This window comes from Lutjanus erythropterus, chromosome 21 (genome assembly GCF_056507025.1).
Source record: "Lutjanus erythropterus isolate fLutEry1 chromosome 21, fLutEry1.hap2, whole genome shotgun sequence".
Taxonomy (NCBI): Eukaryota; Metazoa; Chordata; class Actinopteri; order Lutjaniformes; family Lutjanidae; genus Lutjanus; species Lutjanus erythropterus.
This window is the reverse complement of record NC_139337.1, coordinates 26419969-26438463: the sequence shown is the minus strand read 5'-3', so window position 1 is coordinate 26438463 and position 18495 is coordinate 26419969. Positions and strand designations below refer to the sequence as shown.

At 40.2% G+C, this 18495-nt stretch overlaps 1 protein-coding gene across 1 annotated transcript in view; it reads left to right on the top strand.

Annotated features, from left to right (window-relative positions):
- tmtopsb (teleost multiple tissue opsin b) overlaps nucleotides 1-18126 on the top strand; it is a 45742-nt gene extending 27616 nt beyond the window's left edge. The window contains exons 3-4 of the mRNA XM_084747590.1: nucleotides 5935-6168; nucleotides 16928-18126. Coding sequence (XP_084603716.1) covers nucleotides 5935-6168; nucleotides 16928-17233 — 540 coding nt within the window. The 3' untranslated portion in view covers nucleotides 17234-18126. The remainder of the gene's footprint in view (nucleotides 1-5934; nucleotides 6169-16927) is intronic.
- Nucleotides 18127-18495: the final 369 nt, after the last annotated feature.

Below are 18495 nucleotides of genomic sequence, written 5' to 3'. Positions count from 1 at the left end.
ATTTCTTTATATATTGGAGCAAGACTGAACTGAGAATCGACTTGCAGAGCCTTATATTTTCATGTAGTAGTCCCTCACAGTGAGCATTTTTGTCACCTTTCCTTTTTGTCAGTTACATTAACGTCTTGTGGCACTACAGTTGTGAAAAATCCTCTCGTGGTGAGTTCAAGAATGTTCAGACATCTGAGACTCTGAGACACCTGAGTGAGATGCCAAATAGCCAACGCATCCTCGTACCTAAACAACGCAAAAGGTCGATCGCCAGTTACTCACAAAAATTTAGTCACAGCAACAGGTGTAACAGACCTTACACTGCAAAAACAAGAAGGTTGAGAAAAGTCGAAATTTCAAGGCAGCGGACTGCAGTAGATTTTTGAGTTTTGAACCCAACTCAAATTCTTATGTTTTGAAAAAGTTTTACCATCTACTGACTCTTACTTTTCTTCTTTAGATAAACTTAAAGCTTTGAATTTTAGAAACTCAAAACATTGTATTAAAAAAATGAGTAAATGCATTGAAGTGAAAGTAAAGGTTAAAATTTTAATATTTTGAATTAAAACTGTTTAATTTTTCAGGCACAAAAAAACACAAATCAGATTTGCATTTTATTTACTTTTTTATTTTTTTGTTTCTAAAACTCAAAGATTCAAGTTTATTTAAAGAAGAAAAATAAGTTATCCCAACTAAAGCTTATAGGTCAGCAAAACTCTTTAAAGTTTTTTTTCAAAACTTAAAAATTTTGTTGGACTGAAAATTTTGAGTTTTCTCAACTGTTTTTTTTTCACAGTGTACAGTTTGATTTAAAATAAGTGTGTGACGTAGGCGATGTAACTTACATTACATACTTAAGTTGTGTGACACAAGTTAACTTATGTACATTTGATTGATTGATTGATTGATTGATTGATTGATTGATTGATTATTTTCTGATTTTGATAGAAGTGCCCAACCCTCATGGTTTTATAAGACACTAAATACAGCTGCAGTGTTCAAACGTTTTCCTTCAAAACAAAACTACCGTCCATTTTAAAGCTCAGACATAAACAGAACATCCTGATCTCCTCCCTAAAGACATCAACTTGGACTTTTTTCATATTTTCTTACATTTTATGTTTATGTTCACAGTGAACTTGATTTGCTCGCTCCACTCGTCTCCTACAGCGTCGCCCACATTCAGCGCTTGGCTTGGCCGGCCTGGTGTCCTCATCTTGTGTCTGCATTTTGTTCAGTGAATTCAGGATAACAAATACGTGCAAATGAAGAGAAACTACAATAAAACACTTAATGGATGAGTGGTATCTTTAATTGTCTTCTCTCTTTTCCCGCTGACTGGCTGATATCAGATAAGACCCTCCTTCTTCGAGTTCGGCAACCAATCAAAATGACAAATGATTACTTCCAGCACTGATGTTTACTTGTTTGCTCTGTGAATTACTTTCTGAAATAGACTTTCTGACAATTTAATAGATGTATGACATGATGTCAGCCATCCATCACTTCTTTGACATGAGAATATCCTTGGATACTTCAAATGAGAGTTTGCTGCACCACCATTTAACACATGCAAGAAAACATTTATTTTCTTTCAGTGTGGAAACCACCTTTAAATTGAGAAATTGATAGTGACAACTGTTAGTAAGAAAAAACATATTAAAGTCAGTGTGAGAAATGTGTCTTGATTTGAACTGGTATATATTTCTGTCAACGTTCCATCTTTTTCTCAGGTTGCTGATGCTTTTTTATTAAACATTGCATGAAAAAAAGCAAAACTGCATGTAATATTTGGTGACTACTTGAGCAGACAGTTGCTACTTCCATCTGAAGAGATTTGGCACCGGTGGGCCTGGATATGTCTCCTCTTGTAATGCTGAGTTTGCCACTGATTTATGAGTCCAAATTATTAACTTGAACAAAACTGCATGACCCAAAAGCCCAATGTGAATCTTTCTCATTCTCCTTCTCCCTGCCTCTCTCATCTGTTTAATTTAGATTTCTGAATTATACTGCCCTTTTTTATGAATATTTAAGAGTTTCTTAATGGAATATTTATGTTGGCAGTGGAGGATGTGATTGTTTGGGTTGAAATGTCTCTTGAGCATTTGCAGCTCCTGGAATTGAAAACTGTAATAGACTCTTCTGTTCTGTTGTTATTGTCGGGGATCTGTCTATCTGTTGATTTATCGACTAGTGGATTGATTATATGTGTGCCTGCTCTCTCTCGGGTGATAACAAACATCTGTTTCCAGCCGAAGCAGACATTGTTAAGTTATCTCTTTCTGGGAGTCTGTGGTATTTTTTTTTTTGCAAATAAGTTTTGCTGCAGTGTAAGACAGCAGAGTGCAGAGTTAAATCTACTGCACCACTTAAAGAGGGTCCCTGTCTAACCAGCGTGAATAACCAGAGAAGAAGAGAGCTCGATTCGTGTCCCTCGTCACCTCACAGCAGGAAGTCTTCAGCCATCGACTCGCAGTGACATTTGGAAGACTTAAGTTTGGATTTTTTCCAGTTGTAGTGGTGTCTTTTGTAAAGGCGACACAGGAAAAGGGGGAAAGATCAATATACAGTGCAGACCTCTTTTTCTCAGAGCCATCAATCAGTCAACTGTCAACAAATTCAAATGTTCAGGTTGTTGTCAGGCTTCTGCAGAGGCTTGATGATGAGCTGATCATTTGAATCAGGTGTGTTGGAGCAGGGAAACATCTAAAACATGCAGGACAGTGGGCCCCTGAGGACCAGGGTTGGGGAACACTGCTCTAACCATTACTTTTCATGATGATGTTGTAGTGTTCTAGGGATGTCATCTGGCTGCAGCCCCTATCCCCTCACCCTGTCCACTCCCCCTCTGTTTATGCGTTCTGAGCGGCTTCTAAAACCCTCGGCTGTGAGTCTGCACTGATGCTGGTTTAACAAGTGAAAGTTTGCTTAGGATTTGTTGAAATAAAATGAGATGCTGTGGAGGTGGGTGTTGTTAGCAGTCAGCTACAGGGGAGCAAGGTGTGTGTGTGTGGGGGGGGGGCTCACGAGAGAAATGTCAGGTGAGTTGATGGACACAGCTGCTGCTGGTTTTCCCTGATTGCATCTCTCCCCTTTCTATGCAGTAGACGAGACCAGACAAAGAAGTTTTCAGTTTGAACTGAATGGACTGGAAGACGTGTGCTGGAGGAGCCTGGCAGCCAGAGGCGCATTTTGTGAATTGATGATTTTGTTGTGTTCTTGGCAGTAGTGTCACAATAAAAGTATTGCATCCAGTCTGAGGGCTGAATCTGAGTCTGTTCTGGGGGAACTCACAGTCTTGGTGTGACGGCTACAGATGCATTGTTGATAGATTATGGCAACAGTTGCTGCTGCATGTTGATGCAAAACCACGGTTACTGAAACTGATGACAGTTTGGAGTGGCGATGAGCTGGTCTGAGAAAGGCCTGTGGATGCTAGTACTTTTTCCTCCATTGTTGTCTGTGTTCAGTATTTATACATGCAGGATGTCATGGTTGGTCTTTGTGGTGTTTGTCACTTTTTACCCAGTTGTTCAACTGTAGTGGAGGAGTGAGACAGTGACAATCAAACTTGAACACTTTTCAGGTCCTGGAGACCAGAAAAAAACACCAAACATGCAGCGCTCAACATTTTTTCATGCTGCTGGTATTCATAGTGTTGTGTAAATATGCAGCATTCCTATTTCAAACAACTAAAACCAAATACGATGCCTCAAGAAATTAGCCTCTGGTTATAATCTTGCATATTTACATGTAAATATTCATTAACATTCACTGTCCCTATTTGAAATAAATGAAATGGGGAAAAAAAACACTTTGGTGGACACAAACCCTTAAAGCAAAAAAGATCATTAGGTTAGAATCAATAGGATTTGTCTGAGCTTTTTGTAAACTTGCCAGAAGGATACAGAGACGCCAAATACCAGCATCTTGGGTTGGCGCTTGTTCTGAACACAATAATAATGAGAAAATAAGGAAATATAGACAGAGGGCAGGGTCACTGCAGATACAGCACCACACTCATAGTGTAGAAGTGATGACTGAAAAGGATCATGTATATGAGACTATATACAATCAGTTATGCCTGCTGGCCAGTTGCACCAAACAACAACAAAACAAAATAAAATAGTTAATGATGAGTGGTTTTCTAACAGTGTTGTAAAGTGAGTTTCTAGAGACTGGACTGCAGCACACATTTTTCATTTTCATTTGTCACAGGAAACTATCCTGAGCCTGACTGACTAGTTAAAGGTCTCACTTCTCCAACAGATCTGACCTGTAAAATCTGAAATTTTATGCTACTGGTATTTTTTTGTTTGTTTTGTTTCACTTTTCCCAGTAAAACTTCTTTGTAACTGTTGAATTCTTCCAGAAGAAAAACATTTTCTGCTGGAGTGAAGGGAGTTGAGCGGTTACTTTGTTAACCAAGGTTTTAAGAGGACTTAATTTACCCAGAATTCATAGGATATCGGTTGTGCTTCAAGTAGTCAAGAGCTGTGGAGGTGATTAGTTTAGATGTCTATCTGAAGTCTGTTAGTTTCATCTAACATTTAGATATTTAATGCAGTGATGGCGTCATGCAGCATGACATTCAATGATGCAAATTTTCCAGACTGTAAACTAATACAAACAAACAGCCTCATCGTGCAGCTCACAGCTAAGCAGGTGGTGGCGCTGCACTTCCTGTTTGCAGAGAGTTTCGCCGGGGCACCAAATCATCCAGGAACACCACCGACCACCTGTCACAAACTATGGATTCACAACTAATGAAGAAAACAATAAGTTCATGAAGTTTGAGTTTTAGAGATGGCAAAATAATAATACCATAACTTTATGTGGGGAAAAAAAGCTAAATCACTTTATCACATACCTCCCATTACGTCTTCACTATAGATTTTCTCCCATGATGATAAAATGACTGTAACCTGCAGAAAGATTATATAAATAAACAAACCTTCACAACAGACAGGAAACAGCTGTCACCATGGACACTGAAAGATGTCTTGCTTTCATCCTGGAAAACACGGTAGTGTATAAAATAGATACTTGTTTGATGGGTTTTTATACGTACAAGACAAATCAAATAAATCAGGGACCAAAGTGACATTTCTATTTTTGTTTCAACTTCACTACAGATTCTGTGATTATGTCTAAACCCATCTGGAAGAGACAGTAAGAGGAAAATTGAGCAGAAATGTACAAGGATAGGTTCGATGATTTAAGATGAAGAGAAGGAGAGAAGAGTATGTCCAAAGTCCTTATGGAGCACATTATAGATATCAAATCAGGTGTAAGAAAGAAAATAGTCTGCCGTGCTAGTTAGATGTTAGATGCTGAATCAGTCACCCTTTACTTTGATACTCTGCATGGGATAAAATGGCAAAGTCTGATTCCTTACTCATGGATTTATTGTCCACTTCTACTCTGCACTGACTGATTTGAGATAAACAAAGTATGGCAAGCCTCCCAGGTGAGTGTGCAGATGAAAGGATATCAGAAGAGCCTTCACTTACTACACTGACTAAAAGTTGGGAGTTTTCTTGCTGGCTCCTTCACAGTGGGATTATTTGGAGCTGGATCTATGGGATGCCGGAGGAGCTGCAACTTCAAGCAGTTAAATGTTGGCATTTATTTTTGGCAGACAGGAAGAGAGATGTGAAAGTCCGACTGATCCGAAGTGAAGAAGCACAACAAAGAGCCACCAAAAGCACCTTGATTCCATGACAAAGATTAAAGCTACTGTGGGGAAAATTTTGAGATTTTGAGACTGATGTTTTGAGAAATCACAATGTTGAAATAATAAAGTTTGATTTCTGGAAAAAGACGTAACATTATGAAGTGCAAAGTCTTTTTAAAAGGAAGTAATCAAAGTGAAAGCATCAGCTCTTTCTTCTTTGATCTTATTTGCACCAGTAAAGTTTTTTTTTTTCTCTGCCGCAGGTCCGCAGCGTGAGTTCAGTGGTGACCCGCCGCAGAGAGCAGCGGGTGCTGGTGATGGTGGTCACGATGGTGGTGTGCTACCTGGTCTGCTGGTTGCCTTACGGAGTGGCGGCTTTGCTCGCGGCCTTCGGCCCCCATGACCTCCTGACCCCGGAGGCGAGCATCGCACCATCGCTGCTGGCCAAGTTCTCCACCGTCATCAACCCCTTTATCTACATATTCATGAACAAACAGGTGAGATGTTCTCTGTCGCTGAGTTATAACTCTTCTTCTGGTTCATTCCTGCAGTTTATGTAACTATAAATCCATCGCACTCTGTTAAAATGTCCTTCTAAACTGTTATTTATCATGAGGTGGACAAATATAATGAAGAATTAGGCATCACTACTGATGCCTCCACTGTGTTGTTATTAAAATCAGTTGTGTTGCAAGTTGCAAATGTAATTAGGACTATTGACATAACATATGTGAGTGGGAGGATTGATACTGACAACACTGGCCATCGTGATGACTAGACACTAAATAAAAGGTGTGAGTGGGAACATTTTATGTCGATCATGTTTCAGCCACTGCTCAGCTCAAGTTTACCTCACTCTTATGAAGTTCACTCACATACTGCTCTGTTTAGAGACATCTAAACTTTGCATTATTCCTTTTTCCTGAAGGATGTTCATCAGCAGGGTGACAGTTCACTCATGCATCCGATGCATAGGACTTTAATGTGTAAAATGTGACTGCATTGATAAATGCGTCCTGTATCGGTAAAAAGCTAAACGTGAATTGGAAAAAGGAGCTTCCACCGTAACTTTCCTCCAACTGCTCTCACGCTGGACGCCTGCTGCTTCGCTCACACAAAACAAGCGCTCCCCCCTCCCTCTCCTGTCTCTGCTCTTCATTTCCTCAAAACGCAGGACACTTAAGTGTGGAATAAGCCTGGGTTTTATAAGAAAGATGAGAAACACTGCTGCAAATCATTTATGCAAAATGTGTCGGATGGCAGCACGCAGAGTCACAAGTCTCCCAACCCACAGAGACGTCATGTCACTAGCAGAGCAGGTAACAGGTAGCATCACTGTTCCTCCACACCCCACTTCCTCTACACGGTCAAATTCAAACAAAATCACAGCACTCTACATATGAAACAGGGTAGGACATCATCTTCCTGCAAAAATACATTTTAATTTGAATTTAGTAAAACTATCAGGGCGTCTTCTTGCGACTAATAGTACCCTACAAACATAGCATTAACAGAATCAAGATGTAAAGATTCACACATTGCATTGTATGATATTGCATTGCGAAAGAGCTGAATCGCATCATACCAGATCATTAAAAATTTGAATTTGACTCACGTGATATCCTGCCTGTCATGTAGTTCACTGTCTTCTGTATTTAATCAATTTTTCATTGTGCTCCTCACTAAATGTCAAGTGTGAACCAACCATGACATCACCCATTTGTTTGTGGACGGTTGTTTTGAGTTTGGCATTACAGGCTCGTCTGTTCAGCAGGAAATAATGACGCCCAGAAATGTGTTTCTGAAAGCATTTTAGACGAGAAATGGGCAATGCAGTAACAGAATCCTCATCCATATTTGATCAGCACTGTCCGGTCTGACGGTCTGATTTGAGTTTCATGAGCCTTGTGTTTTGCACTGAATGAACTCACTGAGAATGACTTGTCAATCACACGGCCGCCCCGCACAAAAAAAAAAGTCTGGCCACTCCACTGGGAACAAATTGTTCAGTTTGGATCAGTTCTTGAGTCAGTGGAATTCCTGGATTCGTTAAGCTCCAACCCTCAAGAATCACTTATCAAACTGTTTATCTCCCATTGCTTTTTTGGCAAAGAGATCAAAAAACACTCAGGCAGCAGCTTGAAAAGTCAAGAAAAATAAATATAAAACAGACATATACAATAAAAATTAATGTGATGTGAAATAAGTTTTGTTTTAAAAGAAAAAGACTTGTACAGTGTTGAAAATGAAAAAAAATGACCACGGTTATATCTGCTGTAGCTAATTAATTCAATAAGCTACTTGCCCAAAGGCCAAAATGAAAGTTGAATATAGTTTAATTAATGTTTCTCCCTGCAGGCTGGTGTCTCTACTTGGCTAAAGATCATTTATTAGAGAAAGAAACAGAGCTGTACACACAGTCTAGTAACATGGAGTACTTACAGGCTTTTACTTTAAGCCTCTTGGCTGGAAACAGTAAAAATGTATATATGATATCAAAGCTTAGTTTCTCATTAAGCATCCACAAAGATCTGAATGAAAATAAATGTTCATAATTATTAGAAAACAGCTGATTTTGCTGTATTTTTCAAGAGTGTGTGGGTGTGTCAGGTCACATTTGATTGACAGCTGCTTGAGTCCCAACATGGAAGCTTAGTAATGTCCTGCTGTAGACGCAGGCAGCAGCCAAATGTCTTTTCGCACCTAAACAAAGGACCACCTAAAGAAGTTTATATCAGTTTAAGTGTATGCTATATTTAGAACATATTCCCGTTTTACTTACCTGGCTAGACGCTGACTTATAACTCCTTAAATAGATCTAAGTGTGAAAAGTTCTCTTGAATGAGTCATAAGTCAGTGTGTAATAAGGCTGATTGGCAGTTTTTGCGTTTGCAATTTTCATGTTTACACTTTAAAATTGTGATGATGTTTATATTTACTGAGTTCTGAACTAAACAGACATGCTTTCTGTCACCTGGAGAACAAGATTTTAAGGCCAGGTCATCTCTGGAGAACTACTGTTGTATGACATTTTCCCTTTTTCAAAAAATTGCGACTTGTTTCTGTGATTTGGATATTACACTTGGCCATACTGCGATTTTATTGCAATTGATTGTGCATCAAGAGTGTCTGCAATTCAGTTGTCGGTAATGTCTTGGGGCCACAAAACAATCACAAAATCCTAGGGCCAGCCCTGTTTTGGGGCAAATTAATATCCCTAACTAAACTGTTGTTGTGTCTAATGATCTGCTCCCAGGCCAGTAAGTTAGGTGGGATCGACACCCAGGGGAGGTGGAGGCAGACCTCCACCCTCCATCTGCTGGGTCCTCATTTAACCCTCAGACAGAACACGCACACTCCTACATCCAGCTATAAATACACATGCAAACACACACAGATGAAAGACAGAGGTGCGACATTATTACCGTGGTGTCAAAGCCATAACAGCATCCACACATAACGCCCCCACCCCCCTTCCGCCTGTGCGGTTGTGATACACAATCACTGACATTCAAGGACACGGCGCTGGAAAAAAAAACTAATGAAAAAGAAAGAGGAAGTAATCTCATTGATGCCACTGGCCTTCCTAATTGACAGCAGAGCAAACTTCAAGGTGTTTCGTGCAGCATTTCACCCTCAATAAATCATTACCACAGTCATTAGTAGATTAGTCTAATAACTGCGAACAAATATGAGCATCACAGAGAGGACGGCTCATGCGTGACTCCACATTGCTTTGGACATTTTGACAAGCTTTTCTTTTATCCCTCTGAAGAACACACACAGCTTTGTACCCGCACAGTTCTTGTTACTTCCCCCGATGTGGCTGTTAACAGCTTGTTCTTGTTCTTTAGAACAAAACAAACTGAGAATATAAAATAAAAGCAGGCAGGGTCGTGTATGGAAGCCCAGCTCTGCCAGTGTGATGACAAAAAAGATCCTGTAAGTCGTTTTTAGTGAAGTCTTTACTTCGATAAAGTGTCTCATTATAATGAGTAATGGTGTCATGCTGATTTGCATTCACTCAACCTGCCTCCAAGCAGATGTCTCGTCCACTGTGGACGTCCGTCTTCCCCTCAAACAAGTGCGTGCAGCGAGACTTGACTCATGTTTGTATAGAGAAACCAGAGGAAGTTTTTAAAGGTTTCTGTGTGTTCAGCTCTCTGTACTTTTGTAGCTTCTAACTGAATCTCTGCAGTTTGACGGCTAGTTTAGCATCTGTATTATTTTACTGTTTCATTTTTGCTTTCAGTTGATAGGAGTTGTGTGAAGTTAATGCTGACGAAAACTCAATACTTCCTGATTTTTGTGCTTCATAATAAAAGCTTTTAATTAACAGAATAACAATGGAATTTAGTTGTGAAGAATTTACAGGAAATAAAATGCATTTATCCATCATTTTACAGCCACTTAACTCAAGAGAAGTGCGTAAACGTTTAAAGACACGCCTTCGAACAGGTAGCTCTGTTGAAATGGAGATGCAAATCCCAGAGTCAAACTGCATCAAGTCAAGGCAGCGCATGTGTATTGATTGGCTGTAACAGGATCTTTCTTTCCCATCACATTGATGAAATGGATTTCCACAGTCATGAATTTTATGCTTGGATGAACATGACACTCACCCTGGTTGATAATGTCATGTGCATCACATGACTTTAGAGTTGAGAGTCTCTTCAGTGACAGGTGGCTTTCATCACCACGGTGACCCAAAGCGTGGCCGTACCCTAAACCGTATTTTTTTTGTGCCCAAATCTAACCAAACTGTAACCCTTTCACAGCTTTAATTACACATCAAAAGGCTGATTCACGGACTTGATCGTGAGTTAAAAATGGCTTTTCTGACCGTGTCAGATACTGCAGATAAATGGTACCTTCAGCCTCAGTATCAGAGTGACGATTGTGACGAATTGAGATGAGGACACAAATGCTTTACACTAACACTTTTTTTATTGTTATCTTGTACATTTCATATATTCCTGTCCTTGATGCTGTGGACCTTTGCACATTGTGCACATTGTGCATGGTGAATACTTTCTACATTCCAGCACAAAATCGATACAGCTCTTTCATGTACATCACATAATGTACTTTTTTCTTTTTGTGTCTTGACTTGCAGTGCCTGCTTTTTATCTTTCTTTATATTGTTCTGCTTCCTGTGTTATGTACCTAAACACAGAGACAAATTCCTCATATGTGAAATCTCAGTAAACCTGTTTCTGATTCTAACAGCAGTGTGAAGCTAAAGATTACATCTTATATCCAATCTGCAGTTGAAATTAATTCACTTTTGGATTCTGGGTCATTTTTACATGAACTTGCCATCAAGTGGCTGCAGAATTGGCTGCAGCTCTGATTCACACCTCTGAGTGGCTCATCGGTGTTTAGACTCATCTGCCTGACAAACAAAACAATATTTCTCACAAACAAAACTGAAATAATTAAAACTACGGGCTGTAAACCTGTGCAGGTTCAATCATTGTCCAGGTGAATCCTTGGTTTTTATGTTGAGTGACAAATGGAACAAACAGAGGGCAAAAAAACAGAAAGAAAAGGGCTGAACAGAGAACCAAAAAAAGAAAAGTGAGGAACAAAGTTAGAAAGACAAAGGAAGGAGGGGAGACACAAAAAATGAGGAATGAAGAAAGAAAATAAAAGGGAAAAAATAAGGATTGGGAAAGAAGAAAGAGAAATCAAGAAAGAAGAGGAAAGAACAAAGAAAGAAAGAAAGATAAGTAACATAATTAAAGATAGGAAGGAAGGAGGACAGAAACAAAGAATAAAGAGAAAAAGAAAAAGGAGGGAAATGAAAAAAGGAATGAAAGCGCAAATGGGCGAACAAAGAAAGAAAAGATGGGAACAAAGTAAGAGAAAAGAAAGGAAGGAAGAAAATTTGAAAAAGAAGACAATGAAGACAAAAGGAAGCAAAGAGGGCTGGAAAAAGGAAAGAAAGAAAGGAATAAAAGAATAAAGGGAAGACTGAAGGAGGAGAGAAAAAAGAAAATGAAGGAACAAAGTAAGAAAAAAGGAAAGAACTGAAAAGAAAATAAGGATGAAAATGAAAAGAAGAAATTAAAAAAGAGAATAATGAAAAAAGAAGGAAAGAGGGATGGAAAAGAGAAATGAAGTAACAAAAGGAAAGAACAAAGTAAGCAGACAAAAACCAAAGAAGCAGAAGAAAGACAGGAATATAGAAAGAGAGAAAAAGGAAAGGAAGATGGGAAAATGACAGCAATGAGAAAATGGAAAGTCATGATAAAGTAATGAAGAGCATCAGAAAGACATTAGCAAGAAACGGAGAAAGAAAAGGTAAATGACAGGATACTCAAGGCCAGAAAATGACAGTAAAAGTGAGAATGACTGAAAAAGAAAGGACACGAGGATGACAGACAGACAGAGTAAGGTGAAAGATGAGACAGAAAGGTGACGAGTGTAGTTCTTTTTAATCTGTCTCTCAGGTAACGTAAGCTTTGATTTTTGATTAACATGTGATGTTACTATCAGTAGCAACACTGTGGCGGTGACCTTTTCCTTCTTCTGTCACACGTTCGCACTCTTTTATCTGTCTGTCTCTTTTTATCTCCGCCTGTTGGACTGGCTGCCTCTCTCTGGAGACATTTAACTTTTCTTTGATGACTGACTTGTGATGCAGTTCTTCTTCGCTGCAGGTGTGCGATGATTAAGCTACTAACTGAACTTTCAGGGGTGCAGATAAAGGCAGCGGAGGCCGCGCTGTGTGGCGCTTTCAGTCTTCAGTTCCTCCCAGCCCATAACTATGGCAGCAGTGTGTTGAGGCGAGTTGAAGACTTAAAGCGCTGCTCAGATTCAGGCCGCAGACCCCGAGCCGTCGTCACGAGGAGCTCACCTGCTCTGACCATTTCTCATCACCTGTGTTGTTTTATTTCTTGTGTTATGTGAGGAAAGAAAGTCTCAGCGCTGCTTGTCCTCCTGTGACTCCTCTCACTCTACCTTTCTCTGCAAAGTTGGCATCCATTGCTCTCGAACTCAAGAGGGCTCACCTTTTGCCCTTTGTTTGGGTTTTATCATTCAGGATGTTTTGTGTTTTCAATGTGAACATAAGAGATTTTATCAGTGACAGTTGTGGCAAGAGAACTGTGTGTAGAGGAGAAAAAAGTGCAAAAAGTGCAGTTCAGAGCTGCAAAATGAGCGAAAAGCAGGAAACGTGCTTGCATTGAGCAGAACTGGTGCATGAGTTTCAGGTTTTGGTTACCGTATCTTAGTGTATTTTAGTGTGTAAACAAATGGGAAATAAAACTGTAAAAGACAAAGATGAAATGTGAATACAGAAAAAGAACAAAGGGAGAAACAAAGAAAGAAGGAACGAATTCATGAACACTGAAAGAAAAGAACAAAGAATAAAAAAGAGAAAGGAATGACGAAAGAAAGGCAAGGGAACGGAAAGAAGAGAGAGCAAGAAAGGAAAAAAGATATAGAAGTCAATAAGACCAGGTCAAAACGTAGTATACGACTGAACCATGTATGGTGAAGGTGCAAACAGGTGGCCAATTTTTGTGTATCTATGATTTAGAGCTGCCTGCTCAAAGTCGAAGATTCAAATCATTGGTCGACATCCACGTCTGTTGTTTTTTTCTTTGTAGGTCACTGTGCTTTATAATAACAGGATAAAACGGATGGAAGCTTACAAAAATCCACAGGGATAATATTTCAATTAGGAATTAAGGGGAAACATAAATATGTTTTCATATGAGCTTATTAAAAAAAATCCTCGTGACAACATGCGCTGGTGGAACAAGTGGGTTTTAAACAAGTTTTGACTTGTTTTGTTTAACCAGAAACAGCTGTTTTATAGTTTAGCCAAACTCACCAGAATCTCTTTGCAAAAAGGTAATTTTAACACCAACAAAAAAGTGTGTGTCGTAGAATATTTGTCAGATCTGATTCGACTAAAAACAGATTCAGGTACAGCTCTACTACGTTATAGCAGTTGCAAGAACAGTGCTTTCCACTGATGTATTTTAACCTATTTTAATTGTAATTATTCTGTTATCTGTAACTCTCCTGCTATTTCATGTGTTTCTATCTGCAGATGTCTCACTCTGTATTGATTGTTAACTGCGTGCTCTCCCTCACGTCTGGGTGCACGGAGCGCTGCTTCCTCTCAGCCTCCGCTCTGAGCTCTATAATTAGGACTTAAGTACTTTAAAAAACATGAACACAAAGAGCAACGATTTACAGCATACTGCCGTCAGAAAGTGAGTACACCTGGCTCATAATTAGCCTGATGAGCCGCCGGCAGTGATCAATACACACATTATTAAACCATTAATCAAACCAATAACGGCAGTCGACGTCACACAGCCTTATCGTACTTCAGCAGTTACTGAGTGTTTCTGTAGTCGTGACAAAATGTTAAAAATATTCATATTAACAGTTTGAATTAAAGGAAAGCTCTCTATGCTCTGTTACACCAAAGTCCCTGAAAGAAACATGACATATTAACAATTTCTTAGGTGTTCGTAAAAACGCATAACTCAAGAAACACAAGATAAATGACGTCATGTGTCGACAGTCTTCCTGTCAATTCGGCATAAATATAATCCATAAAGACAAACTGTTTCCCTACAAACTTTACGTTTTGGATTTTGCTCTCTCAACTCGTTAACCTTTGGTTAGCTGTGGTGTTTAAGTGGGAGAAGACTGAGAATGAGAGGACAACTTGGGATTTGTCACTAAAATAAGTGCTGGTGGGTGGATCAGATACACGCCAAATTAAAGACAGACTCATGGCACTTTTAATTACACAATGACAGCATTTCAGGAGTTTTTTCAATAATATTAAACATGTTTGATTTAATGGAAACTTCAAGGAGAAGACTGACAGTTTGGGCTGAGTTCTGTAACCACCTTATAGATGCAACTGCAGCTGCATCTCCCAGTATGTTTTTTTCTCTCCACCTTCACCTACTTGCAGCATCTGGAGCGTGTCAGAAGAAAACAAAACAACAAGCTTAGTTTACCATCAATTATATCACTAAAACCACTGATCCGTTGGTATTTACAAAATCAAAACTCTTAAAATCAAAAGTCAAATCGAATTGTGGATTTGGAGAATCGTGACACCCCTAAGTAGGGATGCAAAGGCACATGTTTGCTCCCAGTGCAGCTGCTCCACCTGCTCCACTGCCCAGGCGCTGAGCAGGACTCGATATTTGCCCCCCTGATGACGTAATATAAACTGCTTGCACTGTGGGGAAGGAGGGATTCAGCCACTCAGTCACACACAACTGCATTCGTATTTCAAGAAAGGTGCTCCTTCCTTCATATGAAAGAAAGAAAGACAGAGAGGAAAGGAACAAAGAGGGTTTGATCCTGTCAGCGTCCTGCTCGCTGTTAAATGATGCATGAACCAGGTGGTTTATCTGACTGTCAGTCAACATATTAATATCTCTCATGAACAAAATGAATGATCACTCAGAGCGAAGTAACACTGAGTGACAACATGACAAGAAGCAGGAATGTGCATGCATCCTTTATTCCTTTTCTGCAAATACACAAACTTATCACAGTGCCTTTAAGTGTCCGTTTGCCTTAAAACGTGCACAGATTTGGAGTGACAGGTGAGGATTTGGTCACTTCTCAGTCTTAAGATGCCGATCTGTCCCTGGTTTTATCTGTAATCCCTCATGACGTCAGCTTGTCCTCCTGTTCCTCCATTCTTCAGTTTTTCATCTCTTTCTCCTTCACACTTCCCTCTTCGCACATCGACCCTTTTTGTTTCTCCAGAGCTTTGCTTTTAAACCAACAGCTCTTTTTTGTCCCTGAGCACAGCTCTCCAGTACATTAATACACTGGGATTTGAGACACCAGAAGATTTAGAGCTAATTTTGAGAGCTGCATCATTTCCTCGGGGTAACAAAAAATTAATTGGCTCATATAGGATGAACTGTCAGCCAAATGCTTAAGTATCCGAGTTAAAAAGCAGCACAAACTGTTTCATGCAGCACGCTTGTTTGATCTGCGGCGCCCTGGGGAAATGTAGTAGACTTAAAGTATACGTGTGGAACCAGAGAGTATACTAAGTACACTACGTTTATCCAGGGGGGCACGCTGCCTGCTGGACCCCCAACATGGAGAAGAGAAGAAGGACGACTGCCCTGTCTCGCCTCTTGCACCAGCAGCGCACAGCGGGATGCACCTATCAGCTGCGCCCAAGTACCTCGATTAATTCACAGGCCAGTTTAGGCCGAGCATGTCTTTAGGAAGCACCTGTGCCAGGAGCGTAAGCAGTGGCAGCATGATGGCGGATTTACCAGGAGGGAACAAGGAGAAAAGATTTTTAAGTGTAGGAGTGAAAGTTCATGAAGGCAGAATATATGGACAGCAGGACGTCTCCAAAGCAGCTTCATGTAATAATTTATTTTACATGAATGCCTGCAAAAAGTAATATATACATGAACTGTTAAAGTAATGCACATATGTACACTAAGCACCTTTAAATTATGTTATATTTTATGATTCATTCTTATGAGATGAGTGAGGAGTGATAAGAGGGGAGAGTCCAGACTGAGGTGCAGCTTCCACCTGTGCAGGCAGACCAATTGCACTGACTTTGCACATCGACCAGGTTTTAGCTGGTCTAAGGTGCAAGGGGTTTTTACTCCGATGTGTTGGGCCACACCTTCATTTTGCCTTCAATTTTAGGCCTTTTAGACCTCAGTGAGTCCAACCTGCGCCACCGGCGTCAGGTGTAAGATAGGGCCCTAATTGTTGAAGTTTTAAAGTGAAATTCATTCTCATTCTTGCTTGATGTACAACTTCAGGTGCTCAGCAGTCCGGGGTCTCTGTCGTTATATTTTGTGCCTCAGGAGACAGAGCTGGACTGCAGGCAGGTCAGTTTAGTACCTGAACTGTTTTACTATGACGCCACGCTGTTGTAACATGTGCAGAACGTGTCTTGACATTGACATTGACTTTTGAACTTTTGCCAATTATTTAACTATGAGCTGAGAGAAGTAAAAACCAGGTAGGTTTTAGCTTCACTTCCTGTGTTACTTCATGCTGTTTACAAGGTTCATTATTAAATAGTAGGTGAGCTCAATTTGTCCTCCTCTGCGCCCAAGCTTGGTACTGTCTCACTGAATTAAGCAGATGTCCCTGAAAAATATGTCATTTTGATGATAAATTCATTCTATTTCATTTTATTGATTTTTTTTAATGGATTGCTATAATCACTCCACTCTTAATAATGACCCTGTATGTGTGTGTGTTTGTGTGTAGTTCTACAGGTGTTTTAGGGCCTTCCTGAGCTGCTCCACCCCCGAGCGAGGCTCCACCTTAAAGACATTTTCCCGTCCCACCAAGACGCTCCGCACCGTCCGCCAGGAGAAGGAACACCAGGTGTCGGCTCCGGCGCCCTCCACGGCCCTGCCCACGCCCGACTCCGTCCACGACTCCTCGCAGAGAGCCAGCCACGTGGCTCCATCCCCGTCTCCATCGAAACAAGACTCCGCAGCCTCCAACAACACCCCTGCTGCTCCCAGCCCCAAACCCAAATTAATTCTGGTGGCTCACTACAGGGAGTGAAAACGCAGAGAAACGACGACGGGGAGATGAACATTTACAGAAAAAGAGAAGGAGCAGGGGCGCAGGTCTCCAATTAAGAAACAAATCCTCTTAATGGTACAAGAGCGAGCGCAAAGAGAGCTCAGTGGGAGTCTTAAATACAAGCTGGGACGTTTTAATCCCACAACAGGTTATCGGCGCTCTGTGAAGTCGGCAAACAGGGAAACACAAAAAGCCAGAGTCGTCCTCCTCACCGCAGGCGCTGTATATAAAGCAGGAGACTAAGATTACAGACTGCTTTACAGACCAGATAACAGACGCATAAACAGGTCGAAGTATCTTTGTTATGTAACTAAATTATGTTCTTTCTTATTCGGAGGAATTATCCAGGAATATTTTGGAAAAGCACAGTGGATACTTCATAAACTGTTTGGTGTTTGCTTTTGTTTTTTTGGTTTTTTGGTAAACAGGGCAATGAGGTATTTTGTCGGCTTGTGTGTGCAGCTACTGTTAGCAGGATTATTCTTTTTTCGTTCAGCGATAATTCAGTTGAAGAAGGGGGTAAGCGCTTTTCCCCCGACCCCGTTTCCACGCCTGATATTTGAGGATTTGATACAGAGTATTAAAGATTTGTGGAACAATTTTATGCAATTTAGAACCGAGAGAAGGTTTCTATTATTGCCTTTATTTACACTTTGCTGCATAGCTGGAGCTGAGACTGTGATGAAAGACACTAAAGGGACATTTCACCATGTTATGAGGGACATGTAAGGAGATTTCACTGTTTTTTTTTGTTTTTTTTTTAGTTGTCTTGATGCTTCTGAAGCTGCAGTTTATCTTTGTTCGTTGGAAACGTGGTTTTGTGTTGTCCCTCTATTGTGTTTTCCTTTGCTTAAGTAACATAAATGAAATCATGTCACAAACAGATATGAGTGTCTCAGTCATTTTCTATTCACTTCAACAAAAAGTGTGTATAAGTGTGTGCGTGGAGCTCACCATCACTTTCTCTCATTCTCGTCCATCTTAGCCATAATTCACATGTGTTGATTAATCCATGAATTATTAACACAGACGTTATTTACAGGGAGGGAAGCAGATTAACGCTCGAAATTCCAGTGTTCGTCTCGGTGAGAAACAAACAGCAATCGGTGTGTTGGAAGAGAATATAACAACTGACAGCTATGAATGAATAATGAGCCGAGGGCTGCAAACACAAACACACACACACAGACGCAGACAAAAAGTCAATAATACGTGTGTCTCTGCACATCTGGGCAGCTGCT